The sequence below is a fragment of the Pseudorca crassidens genome, chromosome 1, assembly GCF_039906515.1.
Source record: "Pseudorca crassidens isolate mPseCra1 chromosome 1, mPseCra1.hap1, whole genome shotgun sequence".
NCBI lineage: Eukaryota > Metazoa > Chordata > Mammalia > Artiodactyla > Delphinidae > Pseudorca > Pseudorca crassidens.
The window spans coordinates 35138457-35156783 of NC_090296.1; the positions used below are offsets into that span (position 1 = coordinate 35138457).

At 37.3% G+C, this 18327-nt stretch overlaps 1 protein-coding gene across 2 annotated transcripts in view; it reads right to left on the reverse strand.

The window, feature by feature from the left end:
- Positions 1–797: 797 nt before the first annotated feature.
- The window catches only part of PALS1 (protein associated with LIN7 1, MAGUK p55 family member), a 102879-nt gene continuing 85349 nt past the window's right edge, over positions 798–18327 (reverse strand). The window contains exons 12-16 of one of the 2 annotated variants that reach the window (XM_067732810.1): positions 17771–17938; positions 16520–16722; positions 14710–14820; positions 3655–3827; positions 798–1891 (exon numbers count right to left, since the gene is read on the reverse strand). In XM_067732810.1, the coding sequence (XP_067588911.1) occupies positions 1831–1891; positions 3655–3827; positions 14710–14820; positions 16520–16722; positions 17771–17938 (716 nt within the window). In that variant the 3' untranslated portion in view covers positions 798–1830. Of the gene's footprint in view, positions 3828–14709; positions 14821–16519; positions 16723–17770; positions 17939–18327 lie in introns of both variants that reach the window. The other variant, XM_067732817.1, reaches the window with a different exon arrangement.

Genomic DNA, 18327 nt, shown 5'->3' on the forward strand with positions numbered 1-18327 from the left:
AAAAATTAGCTGGAAAGTAGATGCAGAGAGCCAGGTTTCGTGGGTTTTCATTTAGATAAATTTATGTTCAACTTAAGGAACTAAGCCAGAGAAGTACCCTAGAGTTTTTCCTGTGGCACCATAAACCTCTGGTACTTACTGGCTTTGGCTACCCTCCCTACATAAGTGTAGAAGATTTTACAGTTTAGCATATTGTTAAAAAGAAAGAGACAAGAGTGGGCAGAAAATTTGTTGTGTAGGGTTGGGGTGACTGGAGCTGTATGGGAAGGGAATAGATCAGGAATAGGAATAGAAAGCTGGACTGGGGTAGCGTGTGTGTATGTGTAACGAACACTTTCTGGTACATGATTGGCCTCCTTTGGGAGATACAGAGTAGGTATTATAGAAAAAGGGGAGGGATGAAGAATGGAGAATGAAAATATGTTATATATTTGTCAACAAGTCATCCTATCCTCAGTGTTCTCAAATTGGTGGTTTGCATGTAGTGGAATTCGCCTGAGTATTACGTACCTTCTTCCCCAGAAAACTAGTTCCAGAGTTCGCAGCTTTAAGTTGTCTATCTATCTATCATCATCTTTAATACAGTTTAAACAATTAAGGAAACAGAACCTACATTTGTGCCAGGAGGGGGCACTCCCCCACTGTGAAGAATAAATTAAAACGTATTTGTGTTTCACCCAGAGGTTCCAACGGACTTGATTCTGGCAAAACTTGAAGACAAGGGTGGGTCATTTTAGATGTGTTGACACCTTGAATGGTAGAGGATATAAACACAGCAAGAGAAAGTATTCAGTGACTTTTTAAATTTGAAATATAATTTTACTTTTTATTTTTACATTACAATGTGCAGTGTTACATCTCAAAACAACAGAGTGCAGATACAGGCAGGATAAGAGTACAAAGGAGAATTAACAATAGATGTCAGAAAGGTTACCTTTATTAAGGCTAAATCCCTGGTTTAAATCCACACACATTCACAGAATTACATTCAAATTATTCCTTAGGCCATGAGAAAAGGAAAAAAAAATCCAGACATTAGATTTTCATAGAAAGCAAATCTGGATTAATCTAAACACTATTCTCCTTTCTGTTTGTTCTGACTTAAGGAAATTTAGTAAAGGAAGATTATTTCCTTACTTGAACTAATGTACATTTCATTAGCGATTGGTATCATTCCTATAAGTGGTTAAGACCTCCCTCCACACTGGGGTCTCCAATCAGAACCACAGAGGGACAGGAAATGGAATTGGCCAGAGCGGTGTAGGGCACAACTAGGTGGAGAGCAAGGCTCTTTTCCATTTTCTTTCAAGGAAGTCAGCAACAACTCAGTTTTCACTTTGTAGGGACTATGTCGAATATCAGCACATCCATATCACCAGGATTGAGGAAAGTTGGGATATAAACATTTCTATCCCTTTACCACTGCTGATGAGGAAGGAGAAAAATATATAGGACTTAACTGATCCCCAAAATACCTCATCAGCTTAGATTTTTCAAGAAGTATACTACGGCATAGCATGTGCCTCGGTAGGGGACTTGGACTTGCTTGTTAAAGCCATGCCTGAGTCTGCATAGCACATGGCCCTAGTGTTGGCCCTGTGGTCTACAGGTAACCCAGGGACTAGCGCGGCAGCCGCTTACTGACACCGCCTGAAATCTCATTCTAACTTGACTCAAACTGCAAACGTTTTAGATCGTAGGGTTGAAAATAGTTGTCAGTTATGATAAGCAGCTCACAAAACTCCACTGTCTACCACAGACTACCTTTCATTCCTAAAGAGAAAGTATACTGGAAAACTGAAAAGATTAAGTACTTACAGTGCCTTGTTTTCAGTGCTGAAAATCACTGTGACCTTTGCATTTTCCTGCCATAAACTGGAGTGTTTCAGACCTGAAGAGACAGTATGTATGGCATTCCTTACCTCAACCTAGGAATGTTAACTTTCTTCCTAAGGAACATTATCTTGAAAGTATTTCCACACAAGATATATTCCACAGCCAACTTTGAGGCCATGTGAATTTCAACAGAAAAAGGCAGCATATAAACTGTCTACAATTTGTTCAAATAATATTATGCAAAGGAGAAAAACTCAAGTATGTACATGACACTGAGACAAACTACTCATTAAAAACAGTTGCTTATGTTAAATTAAGTGACAATTCAGTATTATTCCAGTGTTTAGCTTTGGGAACAGGAATTGTAGCTAAAGTCACCATATAAATAAAATCAAGACATTCACATTTGAGGTTGTTTGTCACACATCACACCATCCCTTAAGCCTTGAAAATACTACAAATTAACTTTCCATGCCAATTACAGAAGTTGAATTTTAAAGCTACAAGCTATAGAGACAGTATGAAAGTTTCATTAGCTTAAATGTTTTATGATTTAGCTTGTTGCATTCTGATCATAAGAGGCAGACCTTATCAGGATAAAAACCTATTTCTATATGCTTAACTTTTCCCCTGCAATGTTCTTTTCCTAAAATGTTCAAATGACTTTCAGGTCATCTTTTCCTTCTGATCTCAAAGTCAATTGTCATATCATTTCCCTCATATAATTTTATTCCAATGCTGAACAAGTGTAATCAATGACCATTTGTCAATCCATTAAATATTAGTATACAGTACAGCAACTATATTGATCACAAATTCCAGTTTATTACCTACATATATGGCACAGTCATCAAATTATACTGTGCTCATATATAAAAATGAAAAAACTGTCAAATGTGCTATGTCCTTTTATGCATGTAAAAAACTATTTGCATCATGAGGAAGAAACTTAACAGTCAACAGAGTTTATATCAATATCTGCCATTCGTAAAAATGTAACTTATACATTCTATTGTACTATGCAGATCAGGAAAAGGAAGTAAAAGTTACCCAATCCGTTGCAACGATTAAAGAAAAAAATTCAGAAAACCATTATACCTTTAAAAAGATCAGCATATGTTGTACATGTTTTAGAGCAGAGTCTAAAACAGGTGTGACCGTTGCATAAACCTTTCACATGTGCAGTGAAGTCTGATCCACAAGTTTGGGCTAAGAAATTGGTGCTTCTAACGGAATGTTTTTATGAATTAAAAGACATACAAATGAATTCAAGCCTAACAGAGCAGCTCCAGACCAAAGTGGCACCATTTTTTTTTAAAGTAGTTCTGGTGACTAACCAAATACTGTTGTCTTGCCCAGTGCACAGAAGCAGTTTCCCTTCACCCACAAATTCCCATGAAGTCATTTAAGTTAACTGTTAAATAACATCAATATTTATTACTATGTGAGACATGGACCATTGTGTATACACACAAAAGTTTTTCATGGAAATATGACTAGGCAGAAAAGAGTTGGTTAGATGAAAACAGAATTAAAAGGTTTTTATGTGGATGAAATGGAACTGCTCTGTTGAAAACTTCCATTTAAAATCCCCAAATGAGGCAAGAACCTCTAAAGCCCATGTACAGAGAATAAAGAATGCTGTTAATGAATTGCCTAAGGGGATTTTCTTCTCACTAGTTCAAGATCTAAGAACAGGTCTACAATTTATACTGCCTGCCACCTTCTCAGAGACTTGCTCAGGTATCAGGGCTATCTTCCTATTGGCAGTTTGCCAGATCAAGTCCAATCATGCCACAGAATGGATGTTTCCTTCACCTCAGCCAAGTGGATGGCACCCACTGAGGTTCAGTATCAAGTTTGTTAATCAACCTAAGCAATTCCTGATAGGCTTTATCAAGATCTGAGTTCACAATTGCTGTGTCAAAGTAGTGGCCATTGTTCTGCTCCATCTCTCTAGTCTTCTCAATGATTTCTCTCAACTCTTCAGGCTGCAAAGAGAAGATAAAAATTATGAGGTAGGGGCTTCCCTGGTGGCGCAGTGGTTGAGAGTTCGCCTGCCAATGCAGGGGACAGGGGTTCGTGCCCCGGTCCGGGAAGATCCCACATGCCGCGGAGCGGCTGGGTCCGTGAGCCATGGCCGCTGAGCCTGCGCGTCTGGAGCCTGTGCGTCCGGAGCCTGTGCTCCGTCCGCAACGGGAGAGGCCACAACAGTGAGAGGCCCGCGTACCGCAAAAAAAAAAAAAAAATTAAGAGGTAGTCCATTCCTTACCAAAATATACAATGAGTCAGAGATGGCTGAAGAACAAGAAATGGCCTTAACACTGCTTTCCTTCTGTCTCTCAAAATACTCAGTCTCCAGTGTTCAACCCAACCCTGTCATGGCCACAGGGATTTCCTTTGCTCTGGTATCTTCAGCACTGACACTGCGAACCATTTGCAACTCAATATAACCTGTTTATACTGCTATTTAGGTTTTTATATATTTCTGTCTTATCCACAAGAAGAGGCTTCAAGAGCACAGACTGTTACTTTGAATTCCCTACAGACGTTCGTTTTCAAACATTTCAGGGCACCATAACCTCTTCCTAAAAATAACATCTTCTGTAACAGTGAACCTTTCTGGCAGGACCTCAAGTGCCACCTGCTCTTGGCTCTTATAAAGAACCCCTGCCCTCTATATCTGTTGCAGAGTTAAAAAGAGTAAACATCATGAGAAAAGGATCAACAGAATGGGTACCTTTTTCTATGAAAACACTGCTGGAAATCCAAGATTTTAATTAATATATTTTTTGGGGGAAATAGCTTTTAAAGTTGCTTCTCTGCTTTCAATACACAAAGGAGGTCTTCAAGATGCAAAAACAAGTATCCTAAGAAGAGTTTGGGAAGCCATATAGAGCAGGCTACTTTAAAATAATGCATGAAGGAAACAGCTGTTTCACAGATAAGCAGATGGCAAGGTTATATGCAAAACTTATCGAGAACCTTCTGATAATCAGGCACATGTGTCCAAGAAAGTGAAACTGCCCCCAAATCACCCCTGTTGATGAAGAGAACTAATTAAATGTCCATATGTCTCAGACGTAAAGGCCACACATCAATACTATATTGGACCCACAATACCAAACAATTTGTATTGTTCAACTGGTTGAACTTTTTTAACAGAAGGAAAACATTAAAAATATGACAGTGTATATATGTCCATGCCACTCTCTCACTTTGTCACAGCTTACCCTTCCCCCTCCCCATATCCTCAAGTCCATTCTCTAGTAGGTCTGTCTTTATTCCGTCTTACCCCTAGGTTCTTCATCACCCTTTTTTTCTTAGATTCCATATATATGTGTTAGCATACGGTATTTGTTTTTCTCTTTCTGACTTACTTCACTCTGTATGACAGACTCTAGGTCCATCCAACTCACTAGAGCCGCATAGCACAGGGAGATCAGCTCGGTGGTTTGTGACCACCTAGAGGGGTGGGATAGGGAGGGTGGGAGGGAGGGAGATGCAAGAGGGAAGAGATATGGGAACATATGTATATGTATAACTGATTCACTTTGTTGTATAGCAGAAACACACCACTGTAAAGCAATTATACTGCAATAAAGATGTTAAAAAAAAAAAAAACCATAGTAGAAGAAAGTAGTTACAAATACCACCTATGACCATGTGACCAGTTAAAGAAATAAGGACTGTAGTTGTCATAAGTATTTCTTCATTATTTACTTCAGAATACATTTTTATTAAAATATCTTTGTTTTCTTCCCTCTCTTATTTCCTTATCATGTAACATAAGATCATATATCATAGTGTTAAGTAGTATTAATTTTATATCATTGTCTTTAAGTTATGGGATATTAAAGATAAAAACAAACATAAGTCAAGGAAAAAAGATGACAGCTCTGGCTTGTCCTGAATTAGTTTCTTGTGTGGCCCTCTAATTTTCGTTCTGGAATGTTGTGCATCTGGCTCTGGTACACAGAATCCTTTGTTTCCCAGCAGGGACTCTACTACACCACTGTAACTGAACATACTGTGACATTCTGGTTAAAACTTATGTCTACTCAAAGCTGAAGATTATTGAAAGAACATTCTAGAATTCAAGGTAGACTCTAAACCTTGTGTTACTAGATTTGAAATATAAATGTTAAGCCCCACGTCTTACATAGATTCACATGAATATCTAATCCACCTAGTTTTTCTTTATCAAATTTAAGTATTCATCTTTTGCCAAAATGACTTATTTACTTGGTAGTTTATGTTTTAATTTTTCAAATTACAATTCATGACGAAATTGAAACAAAATGTTTTTGCTCAAATATCTTTGGCCTGAAAAAATTATCTATAGGCCAAATTGACCATAATAGTTCACACTATTAGTTTACCACTCTCAAGCCCCCATTACAGCAGAACAGATTCACAGTACAATGAAATAACTGATTATTTAAATTTTGCATTTGGTGAGGAACACCATCACTTTCTTAGTTAGCACTATCTCACAGAGTTAAAATTGAGAATTTGTTTTTACTCAACACTTCTACTGTGTGATAAAACACTATTAAATACCAAAGAAGATAAAACATAAAAGGCAATCAGATACACCACCCTTTACCCAACAGCTGCAAAATATACATTCTTACTGGTGTGCAGGAACATGCACCAAGATAGAACAGATACTGGGTCATAAAATAAGACTCACCAAGATTTGAAAGACTGACATCTTACAGAGTATGTTCTCTTACCACAATGGAATTGTAGATCAATAAAATATTTTATAAATCTCCAACAGATGGGAATTAGATACTTCTAAATAGCGGAAACTAGAAAATATTTCTAACAAAATGGTAATGAAAAATATAACCTTAATTTGTAGGATGCAACTAAAGAACTACTTAGAAGGAAATTTATAACTTTATATTAGAAAAGAAGAAAGGTTTAAAAATCATCTAATTTTCTTCAGAAACTAGAGCAAGTGCAAATTAAAGCCAACGTAAGTATAAGAATAAAAATAAGTCAATTAAATGGAAAATAGTCAAACAATAAAGAAAATTAACAAAAATGTCTCCCAACTTATTTCTTTTTCTAAAGTGTTTTGGTTATTCTTTAAAATTTCCATACAATTTTAAAATAATCTTTTCAATTTCCAGAGAAAAGCCCACTGGGATTTATTTTGCCCAGATAACAGGTTTCTTGAGATATAATTCATTTACAATTCACCCATTTAATGGTGAACTGGAAGCAATTCAATGGGGGATTCATACAATTTACCCACTTAAAATGTACAATTCAATAGTTTTTAGTATAGTCACAGAGGAGTTGTGCAATCAACACCACAATCAATTTCAAAACATTTTCATCACCCTCCATCCCCCCCTCACCCCGCTCCCTCCAAAACCCCACAGTCATTGGCAGCCACTCCCCATTTTCTCCCAACCCCCAGCCCTAGGAAAACCACTAATCTACTTCAGGTCTCTATAGATTTGCTTATTCTGGACATTCCAAATAATGGAATCATACAAAATATGGTCTTTTGTGACTGGGTTCTTTTACTTATGTTTTCAAGGTTCATCCATGTTGTACCATGTATCAGTACTTCATTCCTTTTAATGACCATTTTTCGAGAAAAGATAAAGCTACAGTAATCAAGACAATGTGATTCAGCATAAATACAGAATAGAGTCCAGAAATAATCCCTCCCCGCTACGTATCTGGTCAAGTCATTTTTGACAAAGATGCCAATGTAATTCAATGGGAAAAAAAGGATAGCCTTTTTCAAGAAATGATACTAAAGCAATTGGATAGCCATGTGTGATTAAAAAAAAAACAAACCCTTACATCACACTAAAATAAAGATTAATTTGAGATAGATTATAGACCTTAAAGGGAAAGCTAATACAAGAAAGCTTTTAGAAGAAAATACAGAATAAATCTTTATAATCTTGGAGTAGGCAAATTTTTTTAGACAATACACAAAAATCATTAACCATAAGAAAAATGAAAAAAATTATGCAGTTGACCCTTGAACAACACAGGTTTGAACTGTGTATACAGAGATGTTTTTCAATAAATAGAGTTCTACATGATCCATGGTTGGTTGAATCTGAAGACATGAAACTGTGGTATGGAAGGCCAAGTATGGGACTTAAGCATCCTCCATTTTAGTATCGCAGCAGGTGCTGAAACCAATCTCCCATGCATACCAAGGGACAGAGGTACTTCATTAAAAACAATTCTGATCTTCAAAAAATATGTTTTTAAATTACAAAGAGTTTGAAAAAATATTTATATCCAGAATATATAAAGAATTTTTACAATTCAACAAGAAAGCAACTCAATTAAAAAAAATAAAACTTGAGACATTTCACAAAAGAATTTGTCCAAATGACTACATGAAAAGATGCTATCATTAGTCATCAGGAAAATGCAAATGAAAACCACAACGGTAACACTTCACACCTATTAGAATGACTAAAAAGTTGTTACAAAACAACAGCAGCAAAAGTTGGTAAGGATGTAGAGCAAATGGAACCAAAGTGAGAGTGTAGAAAGGAAAACTGTTTATAAAATAGTTTTGTACTTTTTATACACTTAAAACATACACTTATCATTTTGATCCAGCAATTCAAGAAAAATGAAAACATATGTCCACCAAAAAACTATGAATGTTTAGAGCTGCTTTAGTCACCAGCTCAAAATTGGAAACAACCCTAATGTTTTTTAACTGGTGAATGGACAAATTGTGATATATTTAGATCCTGGTACACAACTCAGCAATAAGATATGAACTACTGTTAGATGCAACATAGATGAATCTTAAAAACATTATACTTATCAAAAGCTAGATACAGGACTTCCTTGGTGGCGCAGTGGTTAAGAACCCACCTGCCAATGCAGGGGACACGGGTTCGAGCCCTGGTCCAGGAAGATCCCACATGCCACAGAGCAACTAAGCCCGTGTGCCACAACTGCTGAGCCTGCACTCTAGAGCAAGCGAGCCACAGCTACTGAGCCCACGTGCCACAGGTGCTGAAGCCCTAGCGCCTAGAGCCCATGCTCCGCAACAAGAGAAGCCACCGCAATGAGAAGCCCACACACCTCAACGAAGAGTGGCCCCCACTCACTGCAACTAGAGAAAGCCCGCGTGCAGCAATGAAGACCCAACACAGCCAAAAATGAATAATAAATAAATAAATTTATTTTAAAAAAAGCTAGATACAAATTTAAACTTACTTATAAATGGTTATAAACTTAAACTTATAAATGGTTTCCATTTATATGAACTTCCAGAACAGACAAATCTATAGCGACAGAAAGTAGGTAAGTGGTTACCTAGGAAAGAGTGGAGGGGTATTAACTTTAAAGGGGCATGAGAGAACTTTTCTAGAGTGATGCAAATGTTCTAAATGTTGATTGGCATGATGGTTTCACAGGTACACATTTTGCCAAAACTCACTAAATTATACAATTAAAATGCATGCATGTAAAGTAATCTCAATAAAGTTAATTTTTTAAAATTAGAAAACTATAATTAGAAAATCAAGCACATTGTATACTGCTAAAACATTGTGGTAACTGATTAAGTTCCTGCTTTAAAAGCATGTATATAGTTGACCCTTGAACAACACAGGCTTGAAATGCACAGTTCACTTGTACACAGATTTTTTTCAATAGTTAATACTACAGTACTACACTGTCTGCAGTTGGTTGAATCTGAGGATGTGGAACTGCAGATATGGAGGGCCAACTATAAGTTACACACAGATTTTCAACTGTATGGAGGTTTTGGTGCCCAAACCCCACATTGTTCAAGGGTCAACTGTTAATAGGTATTCTTTCTAGAACTCACTCAATCTGAATTAAAAATAAAGTAGGTAAAAATATTTTAAATATTACAATTAAATATTAAAATATCAAAAATAAAATAGGTAAAAAAATTCCATGAGAGCCCTGGCAGAGACCACCAACCAAAAGAAAGTTGCTTAACATGTTTTGGAATGGCATGTGGCCCTTGGCATGCTATCAAATTCTTGCTGGAGAAGAATAACCTAACAAAAAATAAGTGTGCATGTCAGAAAATAGAAAATTAGGTTGAACAAGTAAAATGGAGTCCATTTTGGTCCTTTATGTGCATTCCTCTCCTAGAACCACTACAGTGTTTCTGGTCTACCAAAGTAGTTAACTGGGCACCAAGTTTCATAGACTGTCAATCTAGTTTTCCTTATTATATGTGATCCTCCTCAAGAACAGCCAGCGAACATGTCTCATATTTTTTTTTGAATTTTATTTTAGTTTTTTAATACAGCAGGTTCTTATTAGTTATCTATTTTATACATATTAGTGTCTATATGTCAATCCCAATCTCCCAGTTCATCCCACAACCACCACCTCCCCCACTTTATGTCTCAGATTTCTTTTGTATCATCTCAAGTGCTTAGGACAGCAGATACTCTGACCCTACTTATTTATGAACTTGCACTTGTGTTGCAAAAATGAAAAAGGAGTGAAACACTACTTTAACCAGCTGGCCTACTTAGCCTAAATAAAGCAACCAGAATTATGCTCAACACAAAGGATGGGAAAGTCCCTGATGTCGAAGACACTGAAAAATACCACCTTCACATACAGACTGAATAACAAATGTAAGTAGACCCAGAGTAGAAAAAGATACCTTGGGGAGGAAAAAAGAGGGCTGGTGGGTGTGGTGAATAGTCAAGAATCAAAGACTTTTGAGGAGATTTTAGGGAGGAATATTATTATGTGTTTTTATGGCTTTTAAGGAGATTTAAAGGCATAGCAAATGAAATGAGATCTAAGTGATTCCTTTGTAAAATAGAAATTTTTAGGAAATTGGCAAAAAACAAGGAAGAGTATTTGTTACTTTGATATAGCATGTCACTTGACAGTTTTCATTTCATACATTTAAATAAAATGTCAATGCTTTCTGATTAATATATCAATATATTATCATTTAATTTTTAGTACTGTTTGGTATAATATGGACTACCTCAACCACATCCAGCATCTAAAATAATTAGCTGCCTGGGGCCTAGAGTCCTGGGCGGCTGCTGAGAGGGCCTTCCTGGCCTGTTGGTGCCTGTGGGATGCTGCAGGCTTCTCCTGGGCGTCCAGTCCTGGTTGGCTGCGTGTAATGGCCTGCAGGGCTCTGAGTGGGCAGTGCCCTACACCAGCGATAGCCTTAAAGGGAGGAAAACTCGTCAGGGACGACACTGTGCGGGTTAATTTGGGAAGTGATGGTTAAAGTTTCTGGCTTTAGACTCCTTATTTATGTTGTAAATTTTGATGGGGGTAGAGATGGAAGCTGGTCCCGTTAACAATGAGTTCTCAGTCTGGAGAGGAAAACAAATCAAGGTGAACTAAAGAAAATGAGTCTTTCCCTAAAAGAAATAGAAGATGGGGAAGATGAGATGTCAGAAGATAATGACAATGGCAGCAGAGATGAGGCTGTCGTCCCTAAGAATGGTAGGAAGGTTGCTACTGCTCCCGGAAATAAAATCGAAAAAAAACGTTTCTGGCTCCCATGTTTGCTGAGAAATTAATATCACCACACAGGAGGGGAGCCACAGGGGCCAATTTGCCAAAAGACAGGAGGAGTGCCAAGCTCAAGGACCATGAGAAGAGACATGAGAACTCGGAGGAGGATGAAGAGCCTACGAAGAAAGCACCTGATAAACAGAAGGAAATGACCAAACAGAAGGCTTCCACTGAAACCAAAAAACAGAAATTAGAAGGAGATTTGGTTAGTGAATTTTAAATCTGCTGATGACCAGGAAAAAGCCCTGGAACTCAGTGAAACAAAGGTCCTTGGATACGAAACTAAATTGAAGAAACCAAAGGGAAAGGAAACAAAGAAAGATCGAAATGCCAAAACACTTTTGATCAAGAACCTGCCTGACAAAGTCACTCAGCATGAATTAATAGAAGTGTTTTAGGATGCTTTTCAAATCAGATTGGTGAGCAAGGATAGGATGAGTGAAAGGATCGCCTATATTGACTTCAAGTCACAGGCCGATGCACAATGAGCCTTGGAAGAGAAGCAAGGAACAGAGATCGGTGGGCTTGCTGTAGTTCTGGACCTTGTTGGAGAAAAAAGCCAAGGCCAAGATGAAAGAGATGGAAAAAAGAGCACTTGGAGAATGGGAAAACGAAAGAATAAGAAAGCCATGCATTTCAAGAAAAATGTGAGAGAGCATATTTCTTTGTGGAGGTAAAGAATGTTCCTACATGTTTAATATGCAAACAAAGCCTGTCTGTGTCGAGAGAATGTAACCTAAAACACCATTAGGAAAGCAACCATCATAGGAACCACGATGGATTTACAGAAAAGATGTGTGACAGAAAATTCAACAAACTGAAAAAAAGACTGAAATTTCAACATGATTTGCTTTTGAACGTGGATAAAATAAGTGATGCTGCCATGAAATGTAGTTATGTATTAAGTGAGAAAATTGCCTGGTCAGCAAAACCTCTTGCAGATGGCGAGTTTATCAAAGACTGTCTGTTGAGCGCAGCAGAAATCATGTGCCCTGAACAGACACGCATTTGCCAACATAAGACTAACTGGTAATGTTGTTGCCCAGCATGTTAACAATACGACTGAGAACTTGCAGGACAAGTTGCAAGAAAAAGCTGAATCATTTGTGGCTTTTTTCCATTTAGCTCAGGAAGGTGTGGATGGAAATAACACCCCCCCCACGTAGCTGTATTTATTCATGGTGTCAATGAAACTTTTGATGTGATCAAAGAACTTCTGGACATGGTTCCCATAACAGGCACAACATCAGGAAATAGTTTTACGTGTTGAGAAAAGTCTTAAAAAAATTTAACGTGGACTGGTCAAAGTTGGTAAGTATTAGCACAGATGGTGACTCTGTGATGGTTAGTGTTAAAGAACTAGTTACAAAACTGAAATCTAAAGTGTCAGGGCTTTGCCAAGACAAGGAACTTAAGTCTCTGCACGGTCTCATTCTCCAGGAGACACTTTGTGCTAAAAGATTAAAAATGGATCACGTCATGGACATAGTTTATACCATAACCTGGATACACTCCCATGGCTCGGACCACAGAAATCGGTGCTGTGTTTAATCAGTTAGACACACAATATGGAAACATGTTCTGCTCTATGGAACTTAAGTGGCTGAATTGTGGTGTAGTCCTAAGGCAGCTTTTTGAACAGTTGGAGGAAACTGACTTTTTCATGTCTTCTAGAGGAAAATCTGAGCCTCAGCTTACGAGCAAAGATTGGCTCAGAGACTTAACCTTTTTGGTTGACATTATTATAACATATCTAAACATGCTGGATATTTCTCTGCAAAGGCGTTCACAAGTGGTGACACAAATGTATGATTCAGTTGGCTCATTCCTAGTGAAATTTTGTCTTTGGTAGACTCATTTGGGAAGGAACAACCTGGCCCACTTTCCTACGATGAAATTAGTTTTTGAAAATGAAAATGACAGCCTGAACTACATTCCCCAAATTAAAGAGTTGAAGACTCAATTCCAAAAAACGTTCTCTGACTTTTCCAACTTTATGAGAATGAACTAATCTTGTTTAGTTCCCCTTTCTCAATTAGTATTAATAATGTGAATAAAGAGCTACAAATGGAAGTTACTGAATTGCAGGTCAACACTATACTGAAAGCCAAATACGATAACGTTGGAATCCCAGAATTCTACAGATATCTTGGGAGGTTACCCTAAATATAAAAACCATTATGCAAAGGTTCTGTCCATGTTTGGAAGTACTTATGTTTGTGAGCAGCTATTTTCTGCTATGAAACTAAAGAAAACTAAGTGTTACTCAAAGTTAAAGGATTCAAAGATGAATTCTCTGCTGCATGTTGCAACACAAGATTCACAACCTCAGGCTGATTGATATCTTGGGGCATAGGAAAGGAATGCCAGATTTTGAATTTCAAATCTGAGGAGTAATATATTATGGAACTTTGAATAATTATTTATATTTCCAAATTATATTTTTTCAATGCCAAATTTAAAGTACAATCTCTGGCATCATATGTTTGTACCTTATAACATATAAAATAAAATTTGACTATATTCTGGCAAAAAAAAATAATAACTAAAAACATTTTTCCATTTCAGATCATACAAAAAGATCAAAGGCAGAAGACAAACAGAACATAAAATTTCAATGAGAAAAAAGAAGAGAAAAGCAAGGGGACTCAAGTTTGGCTCCTTGCATATGTGGAATATCTGCAGATAAAAGTGGGTAATCCCTAAGAATCTGCTGAGAATATTTGGTGTGGGGGGAGGGTGTTACCTAATCCTTGTTAGAAATAACATAGATCTGTGTGAAGAAGGGTAAGGAAGTTTTAAGAAATGCCAAAGGTGTATGTATTACTGTATGTATATATGGTAGGAATACATAAAAATGTATGTATTCCTACCATACATTTAGAGTGATAATAGAGAATGTATGCAGAACAACAAGAGAAGCCCCCTGCTTTGGAGAGCTGCTGAAGTCCAACCAGAGGCAACTGTGGCAGTTTTGGGAAAGTGATATGGCAGAAAGAATAATCCGTTTGAAAGCCTAAACTGATGTGTTTTTTTTTTTTTTTTTTGCGGTACGCGGGCCTCTCACTGTTGTGGCCTCTCCCGTTGCGGAGCACAGGCTCCGGACGCGCAGGCTCAGCGGCCATGGCTCACGGGCCCAGCCGCTCCGCATGTGGGATCTTCCCGGACCGGGGCACGAACCTGTGTCCCCTGCATCGGCAGGCGGACTCTCAACCACTGCGCCAGCAGGGAAGCCTGATGTAGTTTTTAAGCACTGTGACATATTAAGCCATGACTGTTTCATGTTACTTTCAATGGAATAGTATGACAGTATAATAACTTTACCTTTGGATTCTTGCCCTCTTTGGCCAATAATGCCCGAAGTCTTTCTTGTGAAGGAGGTGCAATGAAGATAATATATGGTTTCAAGTCTGAGTTCCGGAGAGTCTTCAATGACTGTAAAGAAAAGATAGATCTTAACCATTCAATATAAGAATATATTGTGTACCTATAACACACACAGAATATTGGCTTACTCTTTATATGTAATGAAATAAAATTAATGAAGAATTACAACTATGTGATGATAAAATACCCTGCTAATAAGATCACACACAGATTAAAATAACCATATTAAAAATCCATTTTGAAGGAATTACAAATGAGCAGTCACCTTACCATGTGCCAGGGTCTAAATGCAAAAAGAATCAGAGAAAAACTTCACATACACATACAAAAGAAAATTCTGGAAAAGCACATCCAAGAAGAAAAAGCATACTGTCTGAATTAAGAGACTGTGGTTTTCACCTTGCCTTTGCATGAATGTGTGTCCCTAAATTGAAGTACTCTACAAAAATGGGGATTATAGGGACATGTCCTTTTCTATCTTAAAAACAGTAATTAAGACAATATGCTTAACTACTCTAAGTTCTTTGGTAAATTTGTTAGCCAAAATAATATAAAGAATTCTGAAGGAATTTAGTAAAAACATCAATCCTTCTCTTAAGTCTGATATTTATAGTTGAAACAGCAGAGACTAATAAGCTCTTTTGTTCACTAAAAAATAAAGAAAACCTAATTACTATTTCAGGAAAGCCATTTTGGAATCAATTCTCTCTCTCTCTCTCTCTTCTTTTTTTAAATAAATTTATTTATCTTTGGCTGCGTTGGGTCTTTGTTGCTGTGCGCGGGCTTTCTCTAGTTGTGGTGAGCAGGGGGCACTACTCTTCGTGTGGCGCGCGGGCTTCTCATTGCGGTGGCTTTTCTTGTTGCGGACCACAGGCTCTAGGCACATGGGCTTCAGTAGTTGTGGCACACGGGCTCAGCAGTTGTGGTTCATAGGCTCTAGAGCGCAGGCTCGGTAGTTGTGGTGCACGGGCTTAGTTGCTCCGCGGCATGTGGGATCTTCCCAAACCAGGGCTTGAACCCGTGTCCCCTGCACTGGCAGGCGGATTCTTAACCCCTGCGCCACCAGGGAAGTCCCTCAATTCTCTTTCATATACATCTCTTTAATGACCACTACCTATGTCTCGTGAGTTGACATACACAGTAGGTTCCACGACATTAAGGAAAGTTTTATGCTAAAGCTGTACAATGTACAAAAAGAAAAAAAATTCACAACAAACACAATCTTAAAAATCCCAAATTTCTAAAATTATTTTATTTTTAATGGAAATCTAAAAAGCAACTGTTAGTAATTTTTGAAGGTTTTCTTTTGTATGACAGATAATAGAACAGTGGACATTTCGTTAGATACAACCCAGCACTCGTAATGATACTAATACTTGAACTACGTCATTTAAAACCATAAAAATGACCTCTAATTATTCTAATTTTTCTCATATAAGAATCAGGAAAGGGAAATTCTTTTATAACCTTTAAAATACTAAAGTACTATACCAGCACTACAGTTACTGTATTTTAAGTTTCAGAAAACATGTACATGTGTATATGTAAGTATGGAATATATGTATTTTCCCCTCAGAGGAAACTGAAAGAGATTTAGCAACCTAAATTCGTAGGGAATCAGTGTGAAAAAACTGTATGAGAACTTAATTAGGTCCTGTGGTTCTTGGACCAAAATACAGTTCCCACTAAAAATTACTCTGTGAAAAATGTCCTCAAGTTCAACACCCTAAACCAAAATAGTTTTTACCTGTGTACGAAGACTTAAAAGACATATTTTGCCCGAGTTGATCACTTGCCGTACAGAATCTATGCTGGTTCCATACAAATTTTTCTCAAATTCACCATGCTCAATGAACTTTCCAGCTGCTACGTCTGCCTCAAATGCCTGCCGTGAAACAAAGTGGTAATCTCTACCGGCTACTTCATGGTCTCGCCGACTCCGAGTTGTATCTAGGCAAACAAAATCAGGTAAAAATAATGGACGTGGATCAGAGTAAGGATGAGGGATAATTCTGTTAGTCAGAAAAAATGTTTATTTTGTAATACAAATTTAAAAATAATGAATTAAGGAAATGTTAGACCCCCATGTGTTTAACTTAACATTGACTGGTTTTATTTCTAGATTGAGAAATGAACCAAACTGTGTTTTTACTATCTTAATAACCATTACCTTTAATATGTTTTATGCTTACACTCCAAATTACTTCATCTTGCATTTCATTTAAAATACTATCACTCTGGGGACCTCCCTGGTGGCACAGTGGTTAAGAATCTGCTTGCCAATGCAGGGGACACGGATTTGAGCCCTGGTCTGGGAAGATCCCACATGCCGTGGAGCAACTAAACCCATGCGCCACAACCTACTGAGCCTGCACTCTAGAGCCCACAAGCCACAACTACTGAGCCCGCGTGCCACAACTACTGAAGCCCACGTGCCTAGAGCCCTTGCTCTGCAACAAGAGAAGCCACCGCAATGAGAAGTCCACGCACTGCAACAAAGAGTAGCCCCTACTTGCTGCAACTAGAGAAAGCCCACGCGCAGCAACGAAGACCCAACGCAGCCAAAAATAAATATAAATAAATAAATTTTAAAAGTAAAATAAAATACTATCACTCAGTTTTTCCATAAGATTAGGTACTATACAGTCTTTAAACAGAACTTCTGTATTCAGAAATTAGGTCTAAATTAGGTCTAAATTTCTATCTTCTGCATCAGTTAAAAAAAACAGGGGCTGATTCCATACTGAGCACGGCATTGTAAGAGGCCCAAATTGAAATTCATTTAGAAAGTAATTAGTACCATACTCTTAGAGAAAATGTATATTTATCAAGAGTGACTATCTTTAATAGCAAATTCTCAAAAGATTTGGTTAAAACAAAGTTCCTCTTTCTTGGACAACACTCTTTTGATGAAATGGGTGAAAAACTTCCCTACACAGTTAGGTTCTAAGGTAGTAAGCTGAAAAGCACAGGAAAATGGGAATGCATCCAAACTTACGAGGAACTGCAGATGCAAAGCGGTCTTTCTCTTTGTTCATGAGCCTCTGACGCAATTCATTCTGGCCACAGTTCTGTGGACCAATCAAAATGATAGGTCTTTTCCTATTTGCTGGCTGATGATAAAGTGACATTTCCTCATAAGTTAAGATCTCTTCATTGTCATAATCTTTGAAAAAGAAAAAGTTAAGCCCTTCAGACAGAATTATTGCCATGTAATAAATATATACTCATAGATCTTTCAAAAAATTGAAAAAAAGCACAAGTTATTATCATTAAAAATGCTTAACTTTTGGGATCAAGACAGTAATATGGAAAATCATGAGTATTTTCCCATGTCATTATATCCTTGCCAGGATTATGAAAATAAATCAAATAATATATTAATCCTTCTAGAAATGTTTATTGCTTCTCATTTCATACTGTGTTTGAATGTTTAATACAATATAACTATACTGATTCATATCAAATAGCTAGTTTGCAGCCAATACTTTGACAGAGGGTGAGGCACCAAGGCATAAACTAATGAGAATAGTATCTGTCATTTTTGTAAAATGG